The sequence below is a fragment of the Oncorhynchus kisutch genome, linkage group LG4 (genome assembly GCF_002021735.2).
Source record: "Oncorhynchus kisutch isolate 150728-3 linkage group LG4, Okis_V2, whole genome shotgun sequence".
Classification (NCBI taxonomy): domain Eukaryota; kingdom Metazoa; phylum Chordata; class Actinopteri; order Salmoniformes; family Salmonidae; genus Oncorhynchus; species Oncorhynchus kisutch.
The window spans coordinates 26867126-26891955 of NC_034177.2; the positions used below are offsets into that span (position 1 = coordinate 26867126).

Genomic DNA, 24830 nt, shown 5'->3' on the forward strand with positions numbered 1-24830 from the left:
CCAAAGGGTCCCAGAGATAAAAATGATTTTATCTAACAAAACGACACTTCATGTTATTTCCTAAAAAGGTCCATATAGCACACATGATCGATTTTGTATTTCCACTCTTTCAATTAGCAAAGAAAATAATCTTTGAAAACCTAAATGTTGTTTGAACGAGTCAAATCACATTCGTACCTATTCCTCAGAGATCCTAGAAGGTAACAAGACTTCACCATTTCATTAGGGGTGTAGTATATCCTATAGGGCACCATATTTGGTCAGAGAGCGACACCTTCATGGCACACTGATGACGCGGGCGGCCATCACTTGAAGGAATGGATCTTTGTCAAATAGGCACCAAGCCGGGTCAAACAAAGCTACTAGATAGCCAATGAGCTGGGCTTCCCGGGAGTATCCGGAAACCATGTATATGTCGTAAAATTTAGGTATTAACCTTGTACGACAGCATGCCTTTTCATTTTGGACAAAAATAAGGATATTCAGAGTTATGAAGTTATGAAAACTGGTTGTTTTGCAAATGTTGAACTTATAATATGGCTACTAATACTTGAAAAGCTAAGCAAAGTCCAAGTAAACAGATTTGACGATATTCTTGCAGAAAAATGGAATAGGAATGTCTTTTTCACAATTTGCCCAAATGAACCTGGGGACTTCACACTAAAAGTCTTGAGGATCACTCATACTCCAAGTTATCCATCTGAAACTTTGCACACACACTGCTGCTGTCTTGTGGACACCATCGGAATTACAACAAGAGTGATGGCTATAACAGTGGCCTTTCCCCTTGCATTTCAAAGATGGTGGTAAAAAAACAGAGTTGGTTAATTATTTGTATTTTCTTCTATCAGATCTAGTGTGTTATATTCTTCTACATTCAATTCACAAACTTCCATGTGTTTCCTTTTAAAATGGTAACAAGAATATGCATATCCTTGCTTCGGGGCCTGAGCTACAGGCAGTTAGATTTGGGTATGTCCTTTAGGTGAAAATTGAGGGAAAAAAGGGGGCTATCCCGAAGAAGTTTTAGCAAACTATAGTTTTGGCAAGTCAGTTAGGACATCTACTTTTTGCATGACTCAAGTAATTTTTCCAACAGTTGTTTACAGACAGATTATTTAACTGAATCACAATTCCAGTGGGTCAGAAGTTTACATACGCTAAATTGACTGTGCCTTTAAAGAGCTTGGAAAAATTCTGAAAATGTCATGGCTATAGAAGCTTCTGATAGGCTAATTGACATCATTTGAGTCAATTGGAGGTGTACCTGTGGATGTATTTCAAGGCCTACCTTCAAACTCAGTGCCTCTTTACTTGACATCATGGGAAAATCAGAAGAAATCAGCCAAGACCTCAGAAAAAAAGTGAGACCACCACAAGTCTGGTTCATCCTTGGGAGCCATTTCCAAAATGTCTGAAGATACCACGTTCATCTGTACAAACAATAGTATGCAAGTATAAACACCATGGGACCACGCAGCCGCCATACCGCTCAGGAAGGAGATGTGTTGTCTCCTAGAGATGAACGTACTTTGGTGCAAAAAAGTGCAAATCAATCCCAGAACAACAGCAAAGGACCTTGTGAAGATGCTGGAGGAAACGGGTACAAAAGTATCTATATCCACAGTAAAAACGAGTCCTATATCGACATAACCTGAAAGGCCGCTCAGCAAGGAAGAAGCCACTGCTCCAAAACCACCATAAAAAAAGCCAGACTACAGTCTGCAACTGCACGTGGGGACAAAGATCGTACTTTTTGGAGAAATGTCCTCTGATGAAACAAAAATAGAACTGTTTGGCCATAATGACCATTGTTAGGTTTGGAAGAAAAAGGGGGTGGCTTGCAAGCTGAAGAACACCATCCCAACCGTGAAGCACAGGGGTGGCAGCATCATGTTATGGGGGTGCTTTGCTGCAGGAGGGACTGGTGCACTTCACAAAATAGATAGCATCATGAGGTAAGAACATTTTGTGGATATTTTGAACCAACATCAAGACATCAGTTACGAAGTTAAATGATTAAATGTGAGATTAAATACCAGGAATTGTGAAAAACTGAGTTTAAATGTATTTGGCTAAGGTGTATATAAACTTCAGACTTCAACTGTACCAGAGACAGTTCAATACCCCCACATGTAAATCACATAGACATCTACCAAAGACAATTCAAATCCAATCAAAGGACGTTGGGTTAACTTTTGTGCATGCGTTTGAATTGCAAACTCTCAGCACTTCAGGCAGTGGGTTTGATATACAGAATGATGAGTAAAGATTTGGACACAATCCACGTCAGACATCTTTTCCTAGACACACATTTCTAATACTTCCAAAAATAAGAAACTGCAATGATCCTCCAACAGAATCCGTCAGCTTGTTTCCTATTAGCATAAAAAAATCATTACGCAGTAAACCTCAGCTGTGACATTAACAGAACCAGATATGAAACTGCCAGTTTGACTAAAGCATCATTACCAACTCAAAAACATTCATTACCATCACTTGCCCGGCTGCCTTTGCCTCTGAAAAACGCAGAAGAGAAGGTTGTGACATACCAGAGAACAGGTGTGGATGTAAAAGTAGCCACACACTCGTAGAGACAGTCTGAAATGAATACCTGGATGTCAGTGTCTTTCACTGGCTCCAGAGGTTCAAAGGTGGTGGCAGCACTCAAGCTCTCCAGACGCTGGGAGATGTGGAATATGTCCAGGCCTCTGGAACCTAGGAGGATAGAGCTACAGGGAACAGAGGAAGAGTAGATTGTGTTTGTTCAGTATAGTATCCTCTAGAGCAGGTATTCCCAAACTGGGGTACGCCAAATAAAAATGTGATTCACATTTTACTAATTCATTTTTTGCTTCACATTTTAAAAAACAGTTCATTTATATTTTCCAACGGGGCTATAGATGTGGGTGAGTTTTCTTTTCCTGGGTAGCCTAGTTTCACTGTCAAAAATAAAATTAAACCATCTAGATGTTCAGCAAAATAACAACACAATGTCAAATACAGGTAGCCTAGTCAAATAATTAACATCCAATCACATTAACCATTACTCTCTCGCGGGAATTCCACTAACGGTCCGTGTGTAGCCAAACATAGCTGCTACTCATGTTTGTATCTGTACTGATGGTGCAAAAGCCATGACAGGGAGACATAGTGGAGTGGTAACGTGCGTGCAAGCAGTTGCTCCCGACACCACATGGGTACACTGCAGCATCTACAGAGAGGCTCTTGCTGCCAAAGGAATGCCTGACAGCTTGAAAGACGTTTTGGACACTACAGTGAAAATGGTTAAAGCAAGGCCCCTGAACTCTCATGTATTTTCTGCACTATGCAATGATATGGGCAGCGACCATGTAACACTTTTATAACATACAGAAGTGCGATGGTTATCAAGGGGCAGAGTATTGACAGGTTTGTTAAATTGAGAGACAAGCTTAATGTGTTCTTTAATTTTAACTTGTCTAACCGCTTGCATGATGACAAGTTTCTCACATGACTGGCCTATCTGGGTGATGTTTTTTCCTCACCTGAATGATCTGAATCTAGGAATACAGGGACTCTCCTTAACTAGATTTAATGTGCGGGACAAAATTGAGACTATGATTAAGAAGTTGGAGCTCTTCTCTGTCTGCATTAACAAGGAAAACAAACATGTATTTCCATCATTGTATGATTTTTTTGTGTGCAAATTAACTCAAGCTTACAGACAATGTGATATAGCGAAGCACATGAGTGAGTTGGGTGAGCAATTACACAGGTACTTTCCCAAAACAGATGACACAAACAACTGGATTCGTTATCCCTTTCATGCCTTGCCTCCAGTCCACTTACCGATATCTGAACAAGAGAGACGGTTCTGTGAAAATAGTATTTAATCAGGATAGTGTATCCTGCCTTGGCAAATTGTGCTGTTAAGACACTGATGCCCTTTGCAAACACGTACCTATGTGAGAGTGGATTCTCGGGCCTCACTAGCATGAAAACTAAATACAAGCACAGACTGTTTGTGGATAAGGATTTAAGACAGAGCCTCTCCAATACAACCCATTGCAGAGTTATGTGCATCACTTCAAGCACACGGTTCTCATTAACCTGTGTTGAGTTGTTAACCATTTTTGATGAACAAATACGTTTTTATATGTAAGATGGCTAAATAAAAGGGCTAAATTATTGATTATTATTACTCGTGCCCTGGTCCTAGAAGAGCTATTTGTCACTTACCACGAGCCGGGTTGTGACAAAAACTCAAACTCATTCTTATGTTGAATAAATGTATCGTATAGTGTGTGTGTGTGTGTGTGTGTGTGTGTGTGTGTGTGTGTGTGAGAGACAGGCTTACAATGATGGCAAAAAAAACAACATTTGAGAGTGAGCCAACTCTGGTGCTAGAGGGGGTACGCAGCTGGAGTTTCAATGTTTAAAGGGGGTACAGGACTATAAAAAGTTTGAAAACCACTGCTCTAGAGGGCATGAGGAGCATAAAGTAAGTTCACTGCAATGCAGAACATAAAAAAGCTACACTGCGTTTCATATGCCAGTGAAATGTGGGGAGCAGCATTAACCTGCCATCATAAATAAGTTCTTAAAGACATCGCCCATAACAGAAAAGCTCCAATAAACTGGGTGTCCAAGAGTACAAATACTGATGAAACATATCTATCCTCTATTTCACACGCTATAGTGACAAGATCACATAATTGCAAGTAGTCCAAACGCAGTCAGATATATTGACATCTGAAAAATAACCAATGATAAGCTTTTGTGCAGATGACTTCAACATCTTACTACCATCAGCCTCATTCATTACAGGGGAAATAATGAGATATTACTAGAAAAAGGGAACTGGCCTACACGTCACATGTGATTTCAATGTGTGGGTCATCTCTAAAATAAAATAAATATCTGTGACTGACTGATACACAAGAGAGAACATACGCTTTTACGTCAGCAGCGTCTTGCGACGTTCGGGTTAAGGTGCGGGAACGTAGCCTCTCTCCAGCCTGCTGGATCTCCTGAAGGTTCCTCTCAACATGGGGAAGCTCAGACACAGCCTCAGTTTCCGCTGCAAGCTGCTCTGCCTGCTGCAGGAGCTCTCCAAAGCCCTCCGCTTCCATGGCAACCACTAGAAGTTAAGGGACAGAATGGCTGGGTTAAAAACCAATGACTATTCTGGATTAAATTACATGCAGTCTTTATGGCTTTAACAGATTGAATCACATGATAGTGTGTTACAGTGCAGTCGGAAAGTATTCAGACTTTTCCACATTATGTTACGTTACAGCCTTATTCTAATGGACTAAATAGAAAATGTTCCTAAACAATCTACAGACAATTCCCCATGACGACAAATTGAAAACAGGTTCTTAGACATTTTTGCAAATGTTTTCAAAATAAAAAACAGAAATACATTATTTACATAAGTATTCAGACACTTTGCTATGAGACTAAAAATTGAGATCAGGTGCATCGTTTTTACAGTGTTCATCCTTGAGATGTTTCTACTACTTGGAGTCCACCTGTGGTAAATTCAATTGATTGGACATGATTTGGAAAGGCACACAGCTGTCTACATAAGGTCCCACAATTGAAAGAGCATGTCAGAGCAAAAAAAAAGCCATGAGGTCGAAGGAATTGTCCATAGAGCGCCAAGACAGGATTGTGTTGAGGCACAGATCTGGGGAAGGGTAACAAAACATTTCCTGCAGGATTTAAGGTCCCCAAAAACAGTGGCCTCCCATCATTCTTAAATGGAATAAGTTTGGAACCACCAAGACTCTTTCTAGAGCTTGCTCCCCCGGCCAAACTGAGCAATTGGGAGAGAAGGGCCTTGGTCAGGGAGGTGACCAAGAACCCAATGGTGACTCTGACAGAGCTCCAGATTTCCTCTGTGGAGGTGGGAGAACCTTTCAGAAGGACAACCATCTCTTCAGAACTCCACCAATCAAGCTTTTATGGTAGAGTGGCTAGATGGAAGCCACTCCTCAGTAAAAGGCACATGACAGCCTGCTTGAAGTTTGCCAAAAGGCACCTAAAGGACTCACAGACCATGAGAAACAAGATTCGCTGGTCTGATGAAACCAAGATTGAACTCTTCGGCCTGAATGCCAAGCGTCATGTCTGGAGGAAACCTAACACAATCACTACGGTGAAGCATATTGGTGGCAGCATCATGCTGTGGGGATGTTTTCAGCGCTAGGGACTGGGAGTCAGAATTGAGGGAAAGATGAACAGAGCAAAGTACAGAGAGATCCTTGATGAAAACCTGCTCCAGAGCGCTCAGGACTTCAGACTGGGGCGAAGGTTCACCTTCCAACAGGACAATGACCCTAAGCACACAGCCAAGACAACACGGGAGTGGCTTCGGGACAAGTCTCCGAACGTCATTGAGTGCCCCAGCCAGAGCCTGGACTTGAACCCAATCAAACATCTCAGGAGACACCTGAAAATAGCTGTGCAGCGATGCTCCTAATCCAACCTGACAGAGTTTGAGAGGATCTGTAGAGAAGAATGGGAGAAACTCCCCATATACAGGTGTGCCAAACTTGTAGTGTCATACTCGAGGCTGTACTTGCTGCCAACGGTGCTTCAACAAAGTACTGAGTACAGGTTATGTAAATAGAATATTTCATTTTTTTTTATACATTTGCAAACATTTTTTAAAACCTGTTTTTGCTTTGTCGTTATGAGGTAGTGTGTGTAGATTCATAAAATATTTTTTCCCCCATCAATTTGAGAATAAGGCTGTAACGTAACAAAATGTGGGAAGAATACTTTCCAAATACACAGTACGTAATGTCAGTGCATGTAATGTTATTGTTGATTGGACGGTGGTTGCAGCAAATTTAGATACACAATTCATTGGTTTATACAGCCTGAGCCCTTGATCATGACTCTTAGTTCCATTACATTACACAAAAGAGTCATGGACGAAGGCGTGTTCTGTACGGGGGAGTTTTGTTAAGAGCCCCTACGCTCAAATCTGAACATTAACACGTGTCACTTGCGGTACAGTTTTGGAAGCATAAGGACCTTATCTTTCATATCACGAGAAAAAAGTTAAAAATAAAAGTTAAATTGATATACCCCTTGATAGGTTAGTGTTCCCACACGGACCTATCTCCATGTTACAAGAGGCAACCACCTGTGATAATTAGCCATCTTGTATGCTCCGAACACCTGTGGGTAAGCGGAACTCGGGAAGCGTAGTTTCGTCAGATGGATGCTCCATAGCTGTATGGATTGGTGCAAAACTGCTACAGTAAGTGTATTTTTTTTTTGAAGGGTTCTTTCTCTCATTGATAAAAAGGGCCATACACAACAAAGCATGCTTCACTCATGCTGCCAAACATACCCTAGTAAAACTGAACATCCTATCGATCCTTGATCCTTCGGCGATGTCATTTACAAAATAGCCTCTAACACTCTACTCAGCAAATTGGATGTAGTCTATCACAGTGCCATCCGTTTTGTCACCAAAGCCCCATATACTACCCACCACTGCGACCTGTATGCTCTCGTTGGCTTTATATTCGTCGCCAAACCCACTGGCTCCAGGTAATCTATAAGTCTTTGCTAGATAAAGTCCCGCCTTATCTCAGCTCACTGGTCACCATAGCAGCACCCACCCGTAGCACGCGCTCCAGCGGTATATTTCACTGGTCACCCCCAAAGCCTATTCCCCCTTTGGCCGCCTTTCCTTCCAGTTCTCTGCTGCCAATGACTGGAACGAATTGCAAAAATCACTGAAGCTTGAGTCCTATATCTCCCTCACTAACTTTAAGTATCAGCTGTCAGAGCAGCTTACCGATCATTGCACCTGTACACAGCCCATCTGTAAATAGTCCATCCAATCTACCTCATCCCATATTGTTATTTATTTATTTTGCACCACAGTATCTCTACTTCCACATTCATCTTCTGCACATCTATCACTCCAGTATTAATGCTAAATTCTAATTATTTCGCCACTGTGGCCTATTTATTGCCTTACCTTCCTAATGTTACTACATTTGTAAACACTGTATATAGATTTTTCTATTGTGTTATTGTACGTTTGTTTATCCCATGTGTAACTGTATTGTTTGTGTCGCACTGCTTTGCTTGATCTTGGCCAGGTCAGTTGTAAATGAGAACTTGTTCTCAACTGGCTGATCTGGTTAATTTTTTTAAAAGTAGATATTTTTAAATGTTACGAAAGTTGTATCGCAAGTGATGATTATTGATGTTTTGTAAATGTTGAAACACAGCGTCGGGATTGTAGTTCACATGAGGTGATCGTGGGCTAAGCTAATGGCTAAAAACTGTAGGAAGAAGGCAGAATGCCGCCTGCAATTTTTTTTTCCTTACAACACAGAATTTTGAATTAAATTACACTTGAACTTACTCTACCGCTTGTCTGTGCGGTTTGTCCTTCAGCTGCTTTTAATTTGAGACAAATAATCCACAGGAAAGTATTGTTAATCCAACTTTTTAGAGCACCTGTACCAGAGTTTCCATTAGGAAGATGTGGCGCTGGACAATGTGACCAGGAAGATTTTAATTTACTGGCCCTTTGAGAAATGTAAGCATATGCATTGGGTGCATAACCCATTAGGGCATCCATCCACGGTGCTCAGAATGACATGAATCCCATTTGGACTATTTTCAAACACTTACCAAACCACCTGACGGGCCGCCCCCAGGTGGTGAGGGTAGGCAACAACATCTCCTCCCCGCTGATCCTCAACACTGGGGCCCCACAAGGGTGCGTTCTGAGCCCTCTCCTGTACTCCCTGTTCACCCACGACTGCGTGGCCACACACGCCTCCAACTCAATCATCAAGTTTGCGGACGACACAACAGTGGTAGGCTTGATTACCAACAACGACGAGACGGCCTACAGGGAGGAGGTGAGGGCCCTCGGAGTGTGGTGTCAGGAAAATAACCTCACACTCAACGTCAACAAAACTAAGGAGATGATTGTGGACTTCAGGAAACAGCAGAGGGAACACCCCCCTATCCACATCGATGGAACAGTAGTGGAGAGGGTAGCAAGTTAAGTTCCTCGGCATACACATCACAGACAAACTGAATTGGTCCACTCACACAGACAGCATCGTGAAGAAGGCGCAGCAGCGCCTCTTCAACCTCAGGAGGCTGAAGAAATTCGGCTTGTCACCAAAAGCACTCACAAACTTCTACAGATGCACAATCGAGAGCATCCTGGCGGGCTGTATCACCGCCTGGTATGGCAACTGCACCGCCCTCAACCGTAAGGCTCTCCAGAGGGTAGTGAGGTCTGCACAACGCATCACCGGGGGCAAACTACCTGCCCTCCAGGACACCTACACCACCCGATGCTACAGGAAGGCCATAAAGATCATCAAGGACATCAACCACCCGAGCCACTGCCTGTTCACCCCGCTATCATCCAGAAGGCGAGGTCAGTACAGGTGCATCAAAGCTGGGACCGAGATACTGAAAAACAGCTTCTATCTCAAGGCCATCAGACTGTTAAACAGCCACCACTAACATTGAGTGGCTGCCGCCAACACACTGTCAATGACACTGACTCAACTCCAGCCACTTTAATAATGGGAATTGATGGGAAATGTAAATATATCACTAGCCACTTTAAACAATGCTACCTTATATAATGTTACTTACCCTACATTATTCATCTCATATGCATACGTATATACTGTACTCTATATCATCGACTGCATCCTTATGTAATACATGTATCACTAGCCACTTTAACTATGCCACTTTGTTTACATACTCATCTCATATGTATATACTGTACTCTATATCATCTACTGTATCTTGCCTATGCTGCTCTGTACCGTCACTCATTCATATATCCTTATGTACATATTCTTTATCCCCTTACACTGTGTATAAGACAGTAGATTTTTGGAATTGTTAGTTAGATTACTTGTTCGTTATTACTGCATTGTCGGAACTAGAAGCACAAGCATTTCGCTACACTCGCATTAACATCTGCTAACCATGTGTATGTGACAAATAAAATTTGATTTGATTTGAAATGCAATTCGCAGGAAAACACCATTCTAAACCTGCGCACCTGATAGCAGTTTCATACGTGACAGAGATTAAAATCTGTTAGAAACTTAGAAAGAGGGGGATTCTAAAGATGCAACAACCAGGATTGTGCCTTTGGGTTCTGGACAACGAAAGAAAGTTGATATGAGCACCAATAGAACAGGAGATAAATGGCATAATGGTGGGTCCAATAAGGAAGTAAATGGAAATGAATGTCAAAATTATATAAAAGTTACTCCTGCCTATAAAGCAATAAATAAAATAATTCAAAATACTTCACCAGAAAGCATGACTGAGCCACAGAGGAATCGAGGATCATTAACTTCTATTAAAAAAATTATGTGGATTGTTTCAAATCACAAGCTCGTAAGCCTATGCTTATTTGGGAAGCCTGCAATTTGGGCAGGGCGGGTGGCAATAGGCCTATCTGATTGAGTTGCAAATGTCAGTGAAAGGCATCTAACGTGTGAAGATGTGTCTTGAGTAAAATGTTGTGACAAGGGGAGGTGTGGCAAAATAAGTGAGTCTCTCTCCAGAATCGCTCAGCTGTCTCCCGCCAATTCTTACGCATTCCTTGTTTCATTGTTTCTCTGTCCTGATAATGTCGAGCGAGTTCTGATAATGTTGAGGGAGTGCACACGCCTGAGCAAGCATAGAAGTACCTTGGCCTGCCGTGCAGAAATGTAGGAAAGTGTTTCTTTTTAACATCCATTGTGAATGACAATATATTAAAACTAAAGTTTCTCACGACTATTTGAAAAACTTTCCAACAATCCCCCTCTATAATAACCAATCCACTGTGTGACAGAACAATGGACGTTATAGCCTATAGACCAATGCAGTAGTAGGCCTGAGTTCCATGAGCTTATTTCTTTAGCCGCCAATGGATCACGGTGTATCAATGTGTCCGTATGGCAGAGGCTGGTGATCTCGCATTAGTTGACTTTAACTTTTAGATTTTCATAACATGAAAACAGATTTTTATCATTAACCATGTGAAAATGATTGAGAAACAAAAGCAATATGAAACTGTTCCACAAAAATGTGCATATGAAAATCAACTGGCACGCAGAATGGTAGGATAAATTGTATTCCTCCCCAAACTTGAAACTCATGTACCTCCTTTGAAGAATTGCCTCCAAGTTTCCATGGTCAGATTTTGCCTATAGGCTACTTTGAAGCAAGGTAAGACATGGCTCATAATGTGAAAGAAAACATTCAGGTTTCGGAATACATAATGCCTCCAGCTCGCATTGTGTAGTGGTGGGTGACGCACTGATAGCTTGTTGCCTATGCACTTGAATGTTGAATGGGATGTGCAGTTCAATTACCAGTTGAGAAATAAAAATGACTATTTTACAAAACTGTTTAACACACGATTGCATTTAGAGTTGTTGTGCAAAATCCTTTGCCAAGATAACCCATCCACCTGACAGGTGTGGCATATCAAGAAGCTGATTAAACAGCATCATTAAACAGGTGCGCCTTGTGCTGGGGACAATAAAAGGCCACCCTAAAATGTGCAGTTTTGTCACATAACACAATGCCACAGGTGTCAAGTTGAGGTAGCATGCAATTGACAAGCTGACTGCAGGAATGTCCACCAGAGCTGTTGCCAGAGAATAAAAATTGTATTTCTCTACCATAAGCCACCACCAGTCATTTTAGAACATTTGGCAGTATGTCCAACCAGCTTCACAACCACAGACCACGTAGAACCACACCAGCCCAGGACCTCCACACATCCGGCTTCTTCACCTGTGGGATCGTCTGAGACCAGACACCCGATGAAACGGAGGAGTATTTATGTCTGTAATAAAGTCCTTTTGTGGGGAAAATCTCATTCTGATTGGCTGGGCCTAGCTCCCCAGTGTGTGGGCCTATGCCCTCCCAGGCCCACCCATGGCTGTGCCCCTGCCCAGTCATTTGAAATGTATAGATTAAGGCCTAATGAGTTTTAGACAATTTACTAATTTCCTTATTAGGAACTAGAACACAGTAAAATCGTTGAAATAGTTGCGTTCATATATTGGTTTAGTATAAATACCTGCAGACTTCAGACATGAGTTTGCTCATGACCGAAGGCATGTGCACAAGACTGAAGTGCATGCAAATTAACTGAAGTATGTAAGCATTTGATTTTGCACAGAACGTTGAAGTGGGAAGATGGCGGAAGTGGATGCTGAGTTCGAATTAAGCAGCGCGTCGAGTAAATTTGGTGAAGACGAATGTTCTGAATGGACAACAGTAATATTGCAAACTGGAACAAAAAGGAAATTGCCTAAAATTGGAGTGGAGGATACGTGTGTAAATAGTAATGAATCGCTTCTTTTTGGGATGTGTCTGTTGAGTAAGAATGCATATGTGGGAAACCTGTTTGAGGTGTTAAATGGTGAAGTATGTGCTTGGAAAAGAGTCTTTCAGAGTGGCCAGGAGTGGTCTTATTTTGATTATTTGTATTTCTGAAGAGCAGAGGAAGATTGCAGTGGGCCTCAAAAGAATCCAGAAAACATTAGTTTGGCATTTGGAACTTTGTAGTAGAGCACCCGTTGAATACCTGAAGAGAATTCCTGGTGTGGTTTGTGCCCAGCGTCTGACCTGCTGGGTGAATGGAGAAAAGAAGAAAGTCTGTCGGTCCTGTTGTTTTTTGATAAAGAGCAAATACCTACGCATGTGAAGCTTGGATATGTAAGATATGCCGTAAGAGCATTCACCCCAAACCACTGCAGTGTAAGAATTGTAAAGGATTTGGCCATGTTTCAAGTGTGTGTAGACAGAGTATACTGAAGAACGGAGTGTAGAAGGACAACGTTGTTGCAATTGTGGTGGAGATCATGATCCGGAGTGCCTTGCAAGGGTGAAGGAAATTGAGGCGGCAAAAGTTAGAGCGCTCAATCAAATATCCTATGTGGAGGTGAAAAATTGAGAAAACAAGTGATGCTAGTAGATACACAACAGCCTGTAGTAAATGTTTACTGCCAGACAAAAGGTGTGTTAAAAGGGTGTATTTTGGGGGATTACGTGATGCAGCAAAGCTAGAAAGAAGCGTGACCGAGAACTCCAGATAAATCTTTAAACAAACTTATCCTAAAACTTGATAACTTTATCCATACTGATTACTACATTGTAGCCAAGAGTGGTGCTATGCCCATGAGATAAAAAGGAAAGGGAAGCACCAAAACAGACCAAGAAACAATGGAAAAAGAACCTCTGACCATGGCCTCCTCGGAAACCCAAGATATCACCATGACACCTCAGGAAGAAGTTAGGCTAGCTCACATCCTCAAAGTGATCAAAGAAGGCAATGACTCCCTCACAACACAATTTAACTTGAAAACAACCGAGTTCAGCTACTCCATCTCAGCACAGTTGGCTGAAAAAAAAAAAACTCCATCTCAGGTTTGACAACAACTATCAACACGCTAGGATCACGAATGGAAGAAGCTAAAGAGCGCATCAGCATTGCTGAGGACAAGCTAGAGGGAATGGGGAAAGAACTACAGAAACTGCACAAAAACAACGAATACCTGATGAATAAGGTCGACCATTTGGAAAACTACAGTAGGCGAAGTAACATTAGAATTATCGGCCTCCGTGGGGGGAGAGACCCCATTGATTTCTCTGCTGCCATTATCCCCTCCCTACTGGGCAAAGAATAATTTTGCTGAACCCCTGGTTATCGAACGGACACAGGTCACTCGCCCATCCACAGATCAGAACCCACGATCCTTCCTCGTTCAGTTCCTGAGGTACCAGGACAGAGAGAAAGTTCTCAGAACCGCGGTCAAACATCCTACACAACTGGGAAGAGATAAAATTATTTCCAGACAGGAGTCCCGGGATGGTCAAAAGCAGGAAGGAATACGAACAGATGAAAACAATGACTTACTCCAAGACATTCCATTTGCGCTGCTTCAACCTACAATGATGAGAATCATACATGGCGGACAGAGAAGATTCTTCCAAACGCCCAAAGATGTCGCAACTTTTCTCCGCAGACTACAGGCGACCGGCTCAGGACATGGTTGATTGGATAACGGACTCGGTTAATTTCACTGCTAGCTGTGCTGTGTCCCACTAGCATGCCTTATTACTTACATAACCGGTAGGACTGCTTTGCTGGATTAAGCTATAGTTTACTGACAGATCAATGAGGTAAGGTCCCAAAACCCATGTAAAACAAACATTTTAGTTTTTTTTCCAGAGTGACATTGTTTATAAGTTGTTATTTGGGACAGGCATGGTCCTCAGAGGCGTCAATATTATTATTTGTTAGACCTTTTATATGGCTAAGTCATGACGTCTTATATTTTTACTCCCGGACATGGCAGCGTTAGGTGTGTTGCACCATATAAGGATGGGTGAAGAATTCTACATTTGTTAATTTACTGGGCTCAAGCTCCATGTTCATGTTTGCCTTAATGTTAGAAATTGAAATTGCGACACTGGGTGCATAGCTCCACTACAGGTGGGGTTTGTGCTGGGCACGTTCAAGAACAATGGGGGGCGGAGGGGAATTGTTTGTTTTTATTACAGTACTATTTTGTGAGAGACCTTAGCTCTATAATATGTGTTTGACTACAGGCTCACCAAAAATAGGCAATAGAATATCCCACCCCTTTATTGGACATGAATGTAAATGTCAGGAGTGAGTGAACAATATGGCTAAGATAGTAAATCATACATCATTAAACGTCAATGGACTGAAAGGTCCTGTCATAAATGTAAACGAGTCCTTACATGTATGTACTTGAAAAAGCTAAAGACCGAAACACATCTAACAGGGGCAGAACATAAAAGGCTAGAGTGTGAATGGGTAGGACAGGTCTTTGCCTCTTCATAAAACACAAAGACACCGGGAGTAGCTGTGTTGATTAATAAGAATTTACTCTGTGTTACGAAAACAATTTTTGATCCACTGGGATGTTATGTAGGGGTCCATGGCAGAATGCATTCTGAATATTGGACCTTGCTTAATGCATATGCACCTAATTATGATTGTACTTTTATTCAAGATATATTCCTCAAGGTAGCGGAATTTCAGGGAACACTTCGTTTGGGGTGACTTTCATTTTTGTCTGGACACGTTTCTGGATAGATCCTCAACTAAAGCAACCTCATTGACTAAGTCCGCCAAATGCACTATCATTTATGAAAGACATAGGGAGACAGCTTCACCCACAAGATAGGGATTACTCATTCTACTCTTGCCCACCTAACTCTTATACCCGGATTGATTATTTTCTCCTATCAGCACAGGTAACCCATAGTTGTGGAAACTGAGTATTTATCCAGAACTATCTCAGATCATTCTCCCCTCACACTTTCTGTTTGGATGCCAGGCAGAGTTCAAGGGACTTATAGATGGTGCCTAAACCCAACTCTTTTGAAACAGGCAGAATTTTGTCAATTTATCAGACCAAATTATGTTTGTCTGTGAAACAAACTGTCCTCTCCCAATAGTTTTGTACTCTGGGATACACAAAAGGCCTTTCTTAGGGGTCAAATCATTTCCTATACCAAAGGTCCTAAAAGGAAATGCACTGCTGAATTGAATGAATTAGAGAATGAAATCTTATTAATACAAAAAGAACACCAAAAATGTGTCTCTAAAGAAACATACCGCTCGCTCATTGGTGAATAAAAAACAAAAATATAATAACAAAACTGAAAAGGCTATTCTTAGAACTAGGCAAAGACATTATGAATTGGGGGAGAACACACACAAAGTATTGGCCTGACAGAAAAGCTGAGAATTTGAGAACCATCAACTCTATTGAAATAGAGAACGGTCAAGTGTCTCACAACCCGGAAGATAATGATTAATTTAAACAATACTTTTCTAAGTTATACACTTCTGATAGGAACGGAACCAGCAATGAGACACATTTCTGTCTACTATTGATCTACCGTACCTCACACAGGAAGACCAAAACTAACTAGATCGCCCCTTCACAGAACTTGAAAAGGCAATTTCTTCGCTACAATCCAGCAAATCACCAGGAGACGATGGCTTTAAGGAGTTAAGGATTTGCTTATTCCACTCGATGGATGTTCTAACTTTAGCAGCTGAGATGCAGAGCCTACTGGACTCCTTTTCCACGGCTATTATAACAGTTACACATACAAAAATAAAGATCCTCTACAATGCTCTTCCTATAGGCCGATCTCGCTCCTCAATGATGACTATAAATCGATTTCTAAGGCGATGGCTAATAGATTAGGACCATATTTGGCCAACCTGATTAATACCGATCAAACAGGCTTCATACAGAAAAGATCCTCCACCAATAATTGCGAAGGTTATTCAATGTAATTCACATGGCCAGTGTGAGGACCGATCCTAGTATAGCAGTATTTCTAGATGCTGAAAAGGCCTTTGATAGGCTGGAGTGGCCATACCTATTCAAGGTACTTGCTAAATTTAACTTTGGTCCTTTGTTTGTCAACTGGGCTAAGACTTTATACTATAAATCGCAAAACTAATGGCATGATGTCAGCCACATTCCCAATCTTTAGAGGTAGTAGACAGGGCTGTTCACTTTCCCCATTCCTTTTTGTGCTAGCCATTGAACCTCTGGCGCAGGCCATAAGAACAGATCCTGGCATAAAGGGCTTTCAGGTGGGCCAGATAACGCATAGGATCGCATTGTTCGCAAACTACATTATTTTGTTCCTCTCTGACCCGACCCATCAAAACTACAGACGCTTTGGGGTACATACAGCTAGCTCTATATCAGGTTACAAAGTCAACATGGACAAAAGTGAAATGCTTCCACTGACTCGCTTTGACTATAGCATCTGTGAACGAATGGGTCCCTTCAGATGGTTGCCACAGGGGTTCAAATGTCTAGGAATTAAAGTAGATAATGGCTTAAGAAATTTGAACAAGCTTAACTACTCTGTCTTGGTTCAGAAGGTGGTGGATGACTTGAATAGATGGACAGATCTGACTCTCACATTATTTGGGAGAATTAGCTGTATTAAGACGAACGTTCTACCTATTTCAATCTTTACCCATATCCCTACCCAAGAGTTTCTTTAACAAGACCATAAGACAATTTGTATGGAAGAGCAAAACCCCAAGGGTGAGCCTGGACAAATTAACGTGGGATTATAGTCTAGGAGGTCTACGCCTACCAAATTTCAAGATGTATTATTGGGGAGCGCAAATTAGATTAATTTCATTACTATTTGAAAATGAACCAGCCCCATCTTCGACTGAGATGGAAATGTTTGCTCTTAATGTAGAGGTTGGGAGTAGAGGTCGACTGATGATTTTTCAAAGCTGATAACGATTATTGGAGGACCAAAAAAAATCTGATACCAATTATATATATATTTGTAATAAATGACAATTACAACAATACTGAATGAACAATTCACTTTTTTTAAACTTAATATAATACATAAATAAAAACCATTTAGTCTCAAATAAATAATGAAACATGTTCAATTTGGTTTAAATAATGCAAAAACACAGTGTTGGAGAAGAAAGTAAAAGTGCAATATGTGCCATGTAAAAAAGCTAAAGTTTAAGTGCCTTGCTCAGAACATGAGAACATATGAAAGCTGGTGGTTCCTTTTAACATGAGTCTTTAATATTCCCAGTTAACAAGTTTTAGGTTGTAGTTATAGGAATTATAGGACTATTTCTCTCTATACCATTTGTATTTCATATACCTTTGACTATTGGATGTTCTTATAGGCACTTTAGTATTGCCAGCCTAATCTCGGGAGTTGATAGGCTTGAAGTCATAAACAGCGCTGAGCATCCCAGCATTGCTAAGAGCTGCTGTTTGAATGAATGCTTACGAGCCTGATGCTGCCTACCACTGCTCAGTCAGACTGCGTTACAGCTAGTTATGAACCTGCCGTTGCATGCCACTAGCTTAGCTATAGTTAGCTTGCTAAAGTGCTAGCTTGCTTTGTACCTGTAAACAAACTGATTCTTAAATATGTAATTCGTATTAGTGTTGTTAGCCTGGGACACAATATCGGGAGTCTAATACACCGACTCCCGATGTTGTTGTGGGCAGTCATGAAAATCAGTTATTCTAGGCTTTCCACGCTAGTTAGCTAGCCAGCCTAGTTGCTCATCGTGCCAAGGGGGCATGTGCGCGCTGGTTTCGATTCAGCGGTCATTGCGTAGTTGCATGCATCTTGATGCAGGTAGTTCGCAAATGCGCTTTTGTTAAATCATCAAGTTAAAGTAGGCTATGATTCGATGATAAATTAACAGGCACCACATTGATTATATGCAACACAGAACAAGCTAGTTAACCTAGTAATATCATCAACCATGTGTAGTTAACTAGTGATTATGTGAAGATTGATTGTTTTTTTACAAGGTAAGTTTAATGCTAGCTAGCAACTTACCTTGGCTCCTTGCAGCCACAAGGTAATTTTGATGCTGCACTTGCGTAACAGGTGGTCAGCCTGCCACAGTCTCCTCGTGGATTACAATGTAATCGGCCATAATCGGCGCGTACAAAAAGGATGATTACCGATTGTTATGAATTAATTTAATTTAACAGCCATGCCGATTAATCGGTTGACCTCTAGTTGGGAGTAATATTATGTACAAGTGGAACCCCAAGACTACATCAACAAAAACTATCAATCCCTGTACCATCAATTTAGTAAGATCTTGGTTATTTGGTCTGAAACAAGACTTGTCACCCAAAACACCCCGGTGGCAAAACAGACTCCTGTCAATGATCTTGGATAACAACATGTTTCAACAGCGGCATGAGAAGGGAATAACAGATTTAGAATATTGTTATATAAATGGGGTACTTATGTCATTTGAGCAACTATAAAAGAAATACCAGTTGTCCAATAATCATTTATTTTGTTATTTACCATTTAAAAAAAACTCTCAGATGACTTTACCAAACCTATCAAAAATAGAACTACTCCATGATAACAATGACACATATATTTAAATCCAGAGTGTACTCATTGCTATTGCAACAATGCCCAAAACTAGATGTACATAAGACGAGAGAGCGATGGGAATCCGATTTGAATACTACAATAGATGAGGGTCTATGGTCAGACTTATGCCAAGATAGTGTGTGAGCGACCATCAAATCTAGATATAGACTTATACAGTGGGGCAAAAAAGTATTTAGTCAGCCACCAATTGTGCAAGTTCTCCCACTTAAAAAGATGAGAGGTGCCTGTAATTTTCATCATAGGTGCACTTCAAATATGACAGACAAAATGAGAAAAATAAAACCGGAATATCACATTGTAGGATTTTTAATGAATTTATTTGCAAATTATGGTGGAAAATTAGTATTTGGTCACCTACAAACAAGCAAGATTTCTGGCTCTCACAGACCTGTAACTTCTTCTTTAAGAGGCTCCTCTGTCCTCCACTCATTACCTGTATGTATTAATGGCACCTGTTCGAACTTGTTATCAGTATAAAAAAGACACCTGTCCACAACCTCAGACAGGCACACTCCAAACTCCACTATGACCAAGACCAAAGAGCTGTCAAAGGACACCAGAAACAAAATTGTAGACCTGCACCAGGCTGGGAAGACAATCTGCAATAAGTAAGCAGCTTGGTTTGAAGAAATCAACTGTGGGAGCAATTAATAAGAAATGGAAGACATACAAGACCACTGATAATCTCCCTCGATCTGGGGATCCACGCAAGCTCTCTCACCCCGTGGGGTCAAAATGATCACAAGAACAGTGAGCAAAAATCCCAGAACCACACGGGGGGACCTAGTGAATGAACTGCAGAGAGCTGGGACCAAAGTAACAAAGCCTACCATCAGTAACACACTACGCCGCCAGGGACTCAAATCCTGCAGTGCCAGACGTGTCCCCCTGCTTAAGCCAGTACATGTCCAGGCCCGTCTGAAGTTTGCTAGAGAGCATTTGGATGATCCAGAAGAAGGTTGGGAGAATGTCATATGGTCAGATGAAACCAAAATAGACCTTTTTGGTAAAAACTCAACTCGTGTTTGGAAGACAAAGAATGCTGAGTTGCATCCAATGAACACCATACTTACTGTGAAGCATGGGGGTGGAAACATCATGTTTTGGGGCTGTTTTTCTGCAAAGGGACCAGGATGACTGATCCGTGTAAAGGAAAGAATGAATGGGGCCATGTATCGTGAGATTTTGAGTGAAAACCTCCTTCCATCAGCAAGGGCATTGAAGATGAAACGTGGTTGGGTCTTTCAGCATGACAATGATCCCAAACACACCGCCCGGGCAACGAAGGAGTGGCTTCGTAAGAAGCATTTCAAGGTCCTGGAGTGGCCTAGCCAGTCTACAGATCTCAACCCCATAGAAAATCTTTGGAGGGAGTTGAAAGTCTGTGTTGCCCAGCAACAGCCCCAAAAGATCACTGCTCTAAAGGAGATCTGCATGGAGGAATGGGCCAAAATACCAGCAACAGTGTGAAAACCTTGTGAAGACTTACAGAAAACGTTTGACCTGTCATTGCCAACAAAGGGTATATAACAAAGTATTGAGAAACTTTTGTTATTGACCAAATACTTATTTTCCACCATAATATGCAAATAAATAAATTAAAAATCCTACAATGTGATTTTCTGGGTTTTTTCTCTCTCATTTTGTCTGTCATAGTTGAACTGTACCTATGATGAAAATTACAGGCCTCATCTTTTTAAGTGGGAGAACTTGCACAATTGGTGGCTGACTAAATACTTTTTTGCCTAGATATAACCTTGAAGATATTTTTGTAGATATAACCTTGAAATATCAGAAATGTGTTTTAGATGTGGAAAAACAGAAGGCGCTTTTTTGCATTCTACTTGGCAGTGTACTAAATGAGAAGCCTTCTGGCATGATGTTTGTGACACCCTGGCCTTTATTATAGAGGTCCCTGTCCCACTTGACCCTGAAATATGCATTCTGGGTAACTTCACAAATGTAATTTTGAGGAATAATTTCAAAATCAAATTTACAGAAAAATCGCCCTTGCCAGAAAATGTGTTGCATTGACATGGAAATCGGATTCCCCTCTCCTAATTACAAGATGGCTCTCTGAAATGAGTAAGTGTATTCCTATGGAGACGATTACCTATGCTTTAAGAAATAAATTCAACCACTTTCTGAAAATATGGCAACCCTTCCGGGACTCTATGGAAACACTTCCATTGAGGTTGGTGGATGTGAGCTTGTAGATCAATGTAGCTATTGTCTCTGTAATGTACAGTTTTTATTGCTTTGTGCATATGTTGGTATCTCTTGTCATTTGTCTTATTTAGTCATTATTATTATTACTATTCCAATTTAACTCATTTGTATTTTGCCATTGTTTTAATGTATTTTTTTTAGGGGGGGGGGGGGGGGGGGTGTTGATTTACCTTTCTCGTAGTACTTACTCTTGCCGTGTTGTATTGTTGTGGAATAACAATAATAATAATAATATTTTTTTTTCAAGTGTATTTTGTTGTGTTCATTTCCAGTCAAACTGTACAGCACAAGTCTCAAAGAAGTCGAACAAACAGCACATTATTGTGGCTGCAGGCAGAAAGGTTTTTGGGACTCAAGGATTTTACGTCGGAAGACATGCAAGAAGAACTGGCGGCGGAAGACCCGCCCTCCCAGGTTCCGCTGGAGTCTGTAGGATTCAGATCTGTTTTATTGATTTTTAACAGGAAGTTGTTGTATTTCTTTTTTGGGAGTTCAGTTTTGGGGGACTCATATTTCCATCCCGCATAGTAGGTTGTGGGATGCACATTAAATTGTGGGGATCGCCAATATCATAGAAGACTATGATTTTGCATATGCCAGAAATTTCTACTGCAGTACCCGTGCTTGAAAAAGTCTGGTAAACAATACTTTCCTGTGGACATTTTGTCTCAAATTTCAACCATCTGAAGTACCAACACCACCGGACAACCGGTAGAGTAAGTTCAAATGTAATTTTATTAAACATTCTGGCTTGTGAGTAACATTTAGACGATTTTGCTGTCATTAGTTTCACCCTGTATATAACGTAAACTTACAAATATGCGTAACCGCGACATTCAAACGAGGCTACAAAGAAAACGAATGGGACTGTAGCGACTGTGTTGACTTCAAAATCGGGGGTGTGAACTAGGTTTCTATTCAAGCATTGATCGACATGGTAATGCCTCTATAGTATTGGAGAAAAGTTGAAAAAAAGTGGACCCTCCGTTACATCGGGACGTGTCATATCGTAATGTACAGCACGCATAAAGCAACTATTTCTGTCTTACAATCTTTCCACCAGGTGTAGCACTTCTCTCATCGTTTAAAAACAAGAACTGGACAATGACGGTGTAAGGGGGGATACCTAGTCATTTTTTGCGTCATCATTGCATGCGATCATCATTCTCAAAGCCGCCGCTTACGTCTAAGATCACTTTAGCACCGCCCTAAAATCCCGATTCAAATTCGACACAAAGCTTCAAATAGGTATGTAATGACACATTATATAAAAACACTTTATAATGTTTTATTTACATTTTAGAGGCGATAAAGTTGGACAGATCGAGTTAAAAAAAGCAATTTTCCCACTCAACATCACTCCTTCTCACCATCAAGCATTAGTTTCGCTTCCCCACCCGCCATTTTTAAAAAGACCCGACGGGGCTCATTGCCTGCTTGAATTATGCAGAAACGGGCAGCGTTTAGGACATGTAATTGATTATGTTGGAAAGGGGAGACATTGTGCTTTGCGATGGTATTGACATTACAGTTGATCTGGAAGTATTACGTTTTGGGGGCGCTAAAATAAGGGCAATTGTACGGACCAAGGCGATGTACGAGTTTACGTTACCAATTAGTTGCGTATTACACAAAATGTAACCTGATTGTTCGGTTGAGCGTCGTATGTATCTTTGGACTGGTCAGTGTTTATTATTCTGCCATAGCATGTGAATTGTCATTTTTCTGTTTGGAGCCTTTTGCTCTGTTGTCCACAATGTCGGCGTAAATAACTGACATTGCTAGTACATAGGTTTTCACCTAGTTGTGACTTTTCTGCGAACTACTTGCATCAAGATGCATGCAGCCACGCAATGACAGCTGAATCGAAACCAGCGCGCGCATGCCCCCTTGGCACGATGAGCAACTAGGCTGGCTAACTAGCGTGGAAAGCCTAGAATAATTGACTTTGATGACTGCCCACAACAACATCGGGAGTCTGTGTATTAGACTCCCGATATTGTGTCCCAAAGCTAACACTAATATGAATTACACATTTAAGAATCAGTTCGTTTACAGGTACAAAGCAAGCTAGCACTTTAGCAAGTTAACTATAGCTAAGCTAGTGGCATGCAACGGCAGGTTCATAACTAGTTGTAACGCGTATTAGCTGGGTAACTTACATGAATCCTAGATAGCAAATGATCCTTTCCTGTTCCACAAATAGTAGTTATGACAGTTGTATTCGCTCTTTTGTGCTCATCTCATTTGTTTTCCAGTCGGACATACATTTTACCCCGGCACTTCTGAGGTCTAGTCTGATTGGATGAGGCCTCGTTTTATTCTTCTTCGATGAGGTTTAATAGCGGTTGGCATCCAATAAATGTTGTAATACCGCCACCTACTAGACTGGAGTATAAACCCCTTATACTTTGCTTGAAATAAATACATGACAAATAAACAAATACCCTACGATCTAACAGTAAACTCACAAAAAAATATATTTAAAAAAACCCATCCCACTATTAATCTATTTAGTCCTAGTTCAGGCCAACACCCTGCAACTCTGCAGTATTTTGTTTGTTTTAGTACTATTTTTTTTACGTTATTGGCTCAGGAATTGTTTTGTGTCATTACATACAGCCAGGAAGATAACCAACCAGAACTTCCAGCATTACGACTAGGATTACGACTTCCCTGGAGTGGATCCTTTGTTTGCTCTCCCCAGAACAATTTAACTTATTCCAGAGGCTGACCCAAAACAACACCGGCGGAGAAGAGGTACTCGAGTCGTTCTTCTGGTATGATTTAGTAAGCGTGCACACCACCCACCGCTCCCGAGTATTTTACTCACTAATGTCCAATCTCTGGATAATAAAATTGATGAGCTCAAGGCGAGAGTTGCTTTTCAGAGAGACACCAGGGATTGTAACATACTCTCCTTCACGGAAACATGGCTCTCTCGAGATACACTGTCTGACTCTGTAAAGCCAGTTGGGTTCTCAGTACATTGCGCCAACAGGAACAAATATATCTCTGGGAAGAAGAAGGGTGGAGGTATATATTTTATGATTAACGACTTATGGTGTAACTCTAATAATATACAGAAACGTAAGTCTCCTCCCAGCGGATACCAAGACTGCCCTCAAAGAATTTCACTGTACTTTATGCAAACTGGAAACCACATATCCTGAGGCTGCATTTATTGTAGCTGGGGATTTTAACAAAGCAAATTTGAGGAAAAGGCTCCCGAAATTCTATCAACATATTGATTATTGTACTCACGCTGCTAGAACCCTCAACCATTGCTATACTACCTTCCAGAATACATATACGGCCCTCCATTCAGCAAATCGGACCACGATTCCATCTTGCTCCTCCCCTCCTATAGGCAGACACTCAAACAGGAAGCACCCGTGGTAAGGACTATTTCAACACTGGTCTGACCAATCGGAAACCATGCTTCAAGAATGTTTTTATCACGTGGACTGCGATATGTTCAGAGTAGCTTCAGGAAATAATATTGACACATATACCGATACGGTGAATGAGTTTATCAGGAAGTGCATGCATAGGAGATGTTGTACCCATTGTGACTATTAAAACCTACCCCAACC

At 41.1% G+C, this 24830-nt stretch overlaps 1 protein-coding gene across 1 annotated transcript in view; it reads right to left on the bottom strand.

Moving 5' to 3' along the window:
- LOC109889318 (nuclear pore complex protein Nup93-like) overlaps positions 1-23559 on the bottom strand; it is a 45585-nt gene extending 22026 nt beyond the window's left edge. The window contains exons 1-3 of the mRNA XM_020480672.2: positions 23397-23559; positions 4936-5122; positions 2615-2732 (exon numbers count right to left, since the gene is read on the bottom strand). Of these exons, the coding sequence (XP_020336261.1) occupies positions 2615-2732; positions 4936-5114 (297 nt within the window). The 5' untranslated portion in view covers positions 5115-5122; positions 23397-23559. The remainder of the gene's footprint in view (positions 1-2614; positions 2733-4935; positions 5123-23396) is intronic.
- Positions 23560-24830: the final 1271 nt, after the last annotated feature.